This window comes from Paramisgurnus dabryanus, chromosome 15 (assembly GCF_030506205.2).
Source record: "Paramisgurnus dabryanus chromosome 15, PD_genome_1.1, whole genome shotgun sequence".
Taxonomy (NCBI): Eukaryota; Metazoa; Chordata; class Actinopteri; order Cypriniformes; family Cobitidae; genus Paramisgurnus; species Paramisgurnus dabryanus.
Window position 1 is genome coordinate 37229956 of NC_133351.1, and position 8037 is coordinate 37237992.

Consider the following 8037-nt stretch of genomic DNA (forward strand, 5'->3'; position numbering starts at 1 on the left):
CTTTAGAAAATAATTTGATATTTGTTGACCATATTAGATATATTAATAATTTAAATACGAAATAGTTTTTGTGGAAACGTTCAAGAATTTTTTTATTTTATTTGTTGGCATTTAACTGACGTGTCAGTCATATTGAATCCATCTGTAATCAATATAAATTGTGTCGCATCTCACTTTAAATTAAATTAATTTACATGTTCTATTTATTCTATGTTGGTTAAATTAGAATGATTGCAATAATTTTGGAGAATTTTTAAAATTATGCTTATTTTACAATTAAAGTATTAGGTTGAAAATTGAATTAAGAGATACAACTCCTGCTTTAAAATTATTTAAATGTTTAATTTGTAAACATTAAAAGTTCCTTTCCCATGGAGTTTGATTCGGATTTAAAACCGAACACGTTGCAGTTTATTAAGTTAAACCATAGAAAAGGCCTGTGATGATCTTCACACACCTACATAATTAAAAGGTGATAAATAAAGTCATATGAGACATTAAACAAAGACTACCGTTATGCGTCTGAAATCCCAACTCAACCATTCTTTAACGGTAAAGCCCAAATAAATATATAAACGTTTATATTAAACAGCAACAATACATACAGCACATACAAACAAGGAATGTCTGACAATTTTACAAACACTATCGGTCCCTTTTACCTGTACAGATGATATTGGTATTTTTCTCCACATGTGCCATTTAAAAGTTGTCCCGATACTACTAATCTTTATAAAATCTAACAGACTACATAGTGTCCGGAATATAGTATGTGTAATAGAGACAATAGTCCTCTACAACATGCGCCTCCTTTTCAACCTGACAGAAATACACAGGCACAATTTATAAAAGAAAAAATGTTTCTGTACAAGCTTTATACATCATATAAATCACATAAATCTATTGTATATGTATATAGAAATGACGTATATACAATACTCTGTGAGCAGTCCATGAACACAGACGTTTGCAATTAACAATAGTTATTAGCAAAGGCGAGATTTTTTTCATCGTCCTAAACCAAACAGACTATTCGATGTGTTCGTTTTTTTATTAGAATTTAATCTCTTAGTTGTTTTTCTTTCACTTTTTATCCTTTGTCTTTGTTCCCCGGGGAGAAAATCACTCGATGGCAAAGTTTTTTTTTCTCGTGTTTTCCAAGTTTGAAATCCGTTTTCAGAAAGCGAACGTCATTTGGCAATGATTGAAGAAACAGACTGCATTAAATAGAGTCTATGGAAGTTTTTTGAGGTCGTTTGCTTTTTTCTGGGTTTAAAATGGCAGAGTGTCAAGAAACAGTTTGTCGATTATTGCTGGCGGTGGAAGCAGATCTTCTAGCTTTAGGTAGAAGATGCGCTGCAAACCCTGTGTGCACAGAGTACGAAGTTCAGGCAGTTTTCCCAGCAGTTTGGACAGATAGTTTGGACGATTCAAGCCGCCCCCGTTAAAGGTGACTTGATCTTTTAGACAGTTTACTATCTTGTTTTGAAGCTCCTCCACCCTTTTCGGTTCTTTAAGCCCGTGTCTCTCTGCAAAATGATAATAATTATAATTATTATTACAATATATAAACACTTTAATAGTTTGAGTATTATATTGTCTGGATCTTACCTGTGACCATAGCCAGGGCAGCGATGCAGGAGAAAGCGGATACATCTAAATTTAAACTCTGAAGATTAGACGAAAACTCCACTATAGAATCAATCCACTCTCCAAATCCACGGACACACTGCAGTCTGTGCAATACCACCCCGTTACAAAAGATGAGTTTGCCTTCCATCGGGTTGGACCTGAAATTAATGACACAAGTGCCTATTAATTACCGCGCACACTAAGCAGGGATTTAAGCGACTCCTAATTATTGCAGAGCTATTAAAAACCGAGGCAGTGAAGCCTTCTCTCCAGTAAGCCTGTACCTGTAAGCCAGACGCAAAACAAAGAGTTCCAGAAACGCAGACTCGAACAGTAGGTCTTGGTCCGGTTTAGGCAGGTCGGTGAACCCGGGGATCTTCTCTGCCCATCCGCGGATGATCTCCATGGATCCGGTAAGCAGGTCGTAGAATTGCTGGATGTGCTGCGTGTCGTCTCCACTCAGCTGGTAGTCCGCGTTGGCTTGGAACTGGAATTTAATTTAAACAAGACTTAATGAGCTCCCTTAAAATATATAACCCGTGAAATTGCCAAGCCCATTTCTAGAAGGGGGACAGCTTTCTTCTCCCTCTTTAATTTAACTTCTGAGTTTATTTTATTGGTATCTCTCTTCAAAAAGCAATTTAGAGAATAAAATATGTCACTCTTAAAGTGTTGAAAGTTTATAATGAAACACATGCGTGATATTAAATTGCTAATATTGGTTATGTCAGATTTGCGCTTGGTTCACATTCCATCAGGAGTCAAATGCGCACTTTGACTGTTTTTTTCATCTCATTAAAAATAAAAAATGAATATCTTGTAACTTACTCTAGTGTAGTCGAGGTTGCTCATGGAGGGGTTGGAGTCCACGTGAGCTCTGACCAAAGCGCTAATCAAACTGACGGGTGGAGAGGGTGAAGAAGACTCTTGCGGACTTTTGGGTTTGGAGGGTAAACGGCCTCTCCGACCTTTTAAACTGGCGGTCCTGACAACTGTCAAAAAAAAAATGTTAATTTTACCAACTGTCATGTTCGTGTCAATAAAACAAATATTTATTGTCAGTTGCGTAATTTTTTTTGGTTGCGCATTATGATTATGTATTATTTGAACAGTCTAAAAGACGCTTCAATTAGTTCATTGTGTCTTGGAAAGTAAAAATAAATATCATACCTTCTTTCACCATCCCGACTACTAGGCACTTCTGAAATCGGCAGTACTGACATCTGTTTCTTCGACGTTTATCCACAGGACAGTTTTTATTGGCTAAGCAAACATATTTGGCGTTCTTCTGTACTGTGCGCTAAATTAAGACGACATAAAATATTTAGTTTATATAAAATACAATTCAGGAAACGTTAAGCACTTTATTAAGCACATTGACAACTAAATCGCAGTATGACATTCTTTAGAGAAGCAAGTAAGCGAAATAAAAATATCATTAAACAGATTATTAAAGATAAAGTCTGACAGTGTCCCATCATCATTGATTATATTGGGTTAATTTGAAGGTCAATTTTAGCGGCAAAAGCACACACAAAAAAGATCTATAATTAATAATAAAATGTATAAATAACACAATATTCGATAATTAATACCTTGAAGAAGCCTTTACACCCTTCGCAAGTTCGGACTCCATAATGCTGACACGCCGCGTTGTCACCACATACCGCGCACAAACCCTCGGTGGACGGTGATCCTCTGGACGGGGGTGAGGGCACCTGACTGTCCATCAGCTGGTGCCCGTGACTGAGCTGCAGGGAGTGGGTGAAAGCGATGCCCGCTTGTTTTCTGATGGCACTGGGCACTGCAAAACTCTGACTGTCCAGGGTTCGGTGCGCTCCAGGGCTGTCGTGGCCCATAGACACATGGAGAGGCCCGTCAAAGCGCATCTGGCAGCTGGATACAGGAGTACCAGGGGGCGATTGCTTGAAAGAGAATAGAGACAATCTAGACACGGGGTTTTTGCGTTGGTCTATCATGTGCGAGGTCATATAGTTCTGATGGAAAGTGTGCAGGGAGCTCGGATCTTCCCACATGTGATTGGGCTGAACCTGGAAGTTCGGGTTTCCCGGGGCGTGAGGTGAGGACGGTTTGAAGTACATGGGCCCGGGGTGGGCCATCATTTCCTCCGATTGCGGGCCCAGGTGGCTCTGCTGGTGGTATGTGTGCATCTGGACATCCTCCACCTTGATAGAGGACTGTTCTCCAGAATGGGGCACCTGATATAGACAGGGCGGCTTCACGTCGTAACTGGTGTTGTAGTTGTCCATGAATGTGTTAAAGCTGGGCAGAGAGGTGGTTGCGGCAGTGATCTCGGTATTGGTCAAGTCCATGCTGAACTTTACAAACTCAGGAGTCAGGAAATCGCAACTATATTCTCCGCTGGTGTGATAACTGTAGCTTTGAGACGCGGGACTGGCGCCCTGCGGGGATGAGCCATACTGAGCCTGGACGCAGGGCATGGCTGCAAAAAAAATACACCAATCAACCAAACAGATTCACAGCCTTAAATAACAGATTTAGGACATTTATATATATTGTGACTGAAACACATTTTATTAGCTTGCATGAAACTTTATAAAAAGCAAAATAGTAGTATCTAACAATTGAGTGTTGCTCAAGTAGCCTACCTTCAGTCGTTGGGACTGTTCCTCCGCTGATCACGGTAAATATGATAATTTCAGAAGATATTTAATACCGGGGGTTCGAGACAAACGTGTCAGCTCTGGATTCTCCCTCTGATGAAACACATAACTTTCACTTTTCTGCATCACATTATATCAGCTCCTTTACATAAAAAATTGACTATTCTAACTTTTATACTTGAAGGTCACATTTCTTGCGTCTCAAAGTTTCTTTCAACAAGCACACATGGAACATGCGTCATATTAGTATTTTACGAAAAGTTGTTTTTCGCGCGCCCCGTTTTATATCTCATTTTAGTTTGCTTTTAAAAAGTATACACAATTTCGCACAATCATACGTTTGCTTTGTTTTCTGTTCTCAAACAAATGATAATTAAAAGCGTACTGCACAATTTACTGCTTTAAAACAGCCATCATTTCTATAAAACCATGTTGTAGAAAACAATTACAGATATTTAATGCCACAGGACCATATGCACTGCCTAATTAAAACAATATGTTTACAAAAGCAAAATAAATAAATAATAATAAAATTAAGACGCTGACATACCTTAATTGACCATTAGTAAAATTGTATTGTATCCATACACTTGTGATGTACAATGTGTGAGTAAATGTCCAATGTAGCAGTAGCCTACAGCGTGTTGTCTGCAGAGCTCGGAGCTCAGCACTGGCATATAGAGCTCCGTGTGGCAATGTGTCTTTGTTTATGTGAAACCCACGTGTCTGAGTTCAGCACGTCATTTGCGTCATCAGTGATGAGCACCAATCAGCTACGAGACTCTTCTGCCAATCTGAGCGCTGACTGACGGCAACTACATGACTGGGATTTCACAGTGATCTGCTGTACTATATAATTCCGTCTTCATATAGCAATCTACCTCTATCTTGTAAAGTGTATTGCACTATGCACTATGTACATTGATCTGTATCTAAAAAAATAAATAATTAATTGTATGCATGCTGCCAAATGTACAGTAATAAAGGGGGAAAACAATAAAGATAATAAGAATTATAAATTCAATGCCCCCCCCCCAAAAAAAACAAGCAAAATTATATTACCTGTTATTACTAGAAACATTTATAATAAAAAAAACAATTAAAATACAGAAATAAAGAAACAATAAAACTACCTCTTAAAAAATGAGAGGTTTAGTACTCTATGCTATTAAGCACTGGCAATTTGATTATTCCCAATCCACCCTCCCTTCTAATCAAATACATGTTTTCTTTGTTGTGGGTAAATATTTTAAACCCTATTCAACTATTTGTATGATTTGTAAATTCATATTATCACAAGAGTGGGTAGGAGGGGTCATTAACAAAGGAGGTTTTCTTATGGTCTTACCAATTTGACAAAGAAGAGAAGACAGTAACTGGAAAAGAAAGTGTGATGCAGAAGACAACAGCTTTGACGCAGCTCATACAGAGGTCTAAAAATACAGCCCACTTCCTCTTTATGTCTCTGCCCATTTGTTTTAAGATGGCTTGGTGTTACTGATATTTTGCATCCTTCCACTGTAGGGTGTATTAATCAATTTCAAGACCACAATATGTAAAATAGAATTTGTATTTATTCAGTCAGGCACTTAAAGCAACATCTATGATGGTAGATACAAAATGAAGATCCCTGCAACTGGTACTATCAATATGGATGTTGATTGTGTAATGTTAATAAGTTAACAACGGTGATCTTCAAATTGGGGTGCAGTCTCCTCTAGAGGACACTGTTGTTCACCACCCACTGGACAATAAATCTTGATTATGTTTCATATTCTGTCATAATGCAAAATAAACACAGTGGGGTCTAACATAATGCTGAACAGATTAGATGTCAATAAACCACAGTTACATCGATTAAACCATTCAAATATGATGTGAGATGATTAAACTCTCCGGAGTCCATTATCTATCACTGAAACATTATATCTAATACTGCCAGTCATGTTTCACATTACCAGTGATAGGCAAAATGATCAGCCATGTGTTCAACACCTGAACGGGTTTATTGAGCTATCTAATCTATTATATCCGTAATACGGTCTGCTTTCATTTACCTTTTCTAATGAAGGGAAATTACATACAATTAAGCAATAATTGCCCATTGGCTCATTTAATTACTAACTACTTCATATATATGCATAATTTAATCACTACTCATGAGCAAGCAGAGGCTGCAAATAAGGAGGTATCAAACTGGACTATAGTTATTTTCCAATTATGAAATTTTGAAGTAAAATGCTTGAGAATGTGTCCGTTTTGGAGAAAGAGACAAAGAAAGAGAGAGTTAATAATATTTACACAAAGACAAACAGATTGGCTTCACAACCTGTAAATGATACCTGTTATCATTATTATTCGAATACAACTGACACAAATGCGACAGGATCTGTCCATTCAGAACTCTTACCTAAAAGATGTGCAGCACCATGGACAGCTCCATGTCTGTTTGTGTTGCTTGTGCGCTGTTGGTGCGGTCTTACATGCCAGTGTAAAAAGTGTTGTTTGTGTCATTGTGATTTTACAAAAAGGCGAAATAAGCTCTCTTGCATTAAATATATTGATGAATATGAAGAAACTTCAGTCAAGGTACAAAGAAAAATTGTATACAATGCACAACTGAGCTAGCCCTGTAAAGGTCACCGGATCTAGTTCCCAGGGAATGCACATATTTAAAAAAAAATGTTTGGCTTGAATGCAATGTTAATCACTTTGGATAAAAGCATCCATTATGACATCCTTTGATATCTTGTAAAAAAAGTCAAATTATTTAGTCACAAATATATATATATATTTGCACTTATCTAGTTGTATTGAATAGGCTCCATTTAGAGGTTTTACAGAATAGTGTCACAACATCAAGCATGAATCCGCATTTCTGTGTAAAATCAGAATGTGACAGCATAAGGTAGCTCCACTCGACACCGACACATTGTACACTCTTAGAAATAAGGTATACAAGTTGTACCTTCTTGTCAGGATATGTGCCAGTATATATATATATATATATATATATATATATATATATATATATATATATATATATATATATATATATATATATATATATATAGTATATGTAATATGTACCATTTAGGTTCCAGTTTGTACCTCTAAGGCAGCATTTACCATTTAGGTACAAACGTGTACTTTTTGAAAAGGTACTGCCCCTGTGACAACTTTTGTACCTTCATGTACCTTTTTTTTCTGAGAGGGTATGACAAAGAAGATTTGAAACTTTTTCTTGAAAGTTTACTTTATACATTGTGGTTGCAATAACCCACTTCCATTGTTAACTGATATTTCTTGGAATCTGGCAGCCTTTGGTAACTATATGCCTTTGTGGGATAAAACTAAACTAAACATTCAAAATCCTTTGTAATTCACACTGAGTAAGCTTTCGGATAAGCGATTTCTTTAAAGATTGAGATATCTTGTTTTTTTCAGCCTTAAAAGTGTCTGGGTGTCAGAGCTCCTAAGTTGTGGAGATGCCAGACTGGATGGGATGGCCCAAAACCTGCCCCCACTACTCAGGCAAGTGCAATGTCACCCACTTGGCTCTAGGTGGCATTATAATAAGGTTATTTACAGGTTGGTTAAAATCTCCACAACAGTATGGAATAAGTTTTATTTTACCCCTTTAATCCTTATTCCCCACAAAATATATTTCTCAGTTTAATTTCTAGCACATTTTTTTTCAAAGACATTTTGAATGGAACATATCCAAAGATGCTCAATATATCAAAAGTTTTTGAAGTGC

At 37.1% G+C, this 8037-nt stretch overlaps 1 protein-coding gene across 1 annotated transcript; it reads right to left on the minus strand.

Moving 5' to 3' along the window:
* Nucleotides 1-409: 409 nt before the first annotated feature.
* On the minus strand, nucleotides 410-4945 carry nr4a2a (nuclear receptor subfamily 4, group A, member 2a). Its single transcript, XM_065273084.1, has 8 exons — nucleotides 4828-4945; nucleotides 4263-4370; nucleotides 3228-4096; nucleotides 2803-2932; nucleotides 2461-2624; nucleotides 1917-2119; nucleotides 1612-1790; nucleotides 410-1529 (listed from the first exon to the last, which is right to left on the minus strand). Exons 3-8 carry the CDS (start codon nucleotides 4092-4094, stop codon nucleotides 1273-1275), a joined length of 1800 nt encoding a protein of 599 aa, XP_065129156.1. The 5' UTR covers nucleotides 4095-4096; nucleotides 4263-4370; nucleotides 4828-4945; the 3' UTR covers nucleotides 410-1272.
* Between the last annotated feature and the right edge of the window lie 3092 nt (nucleotides 4946-8037).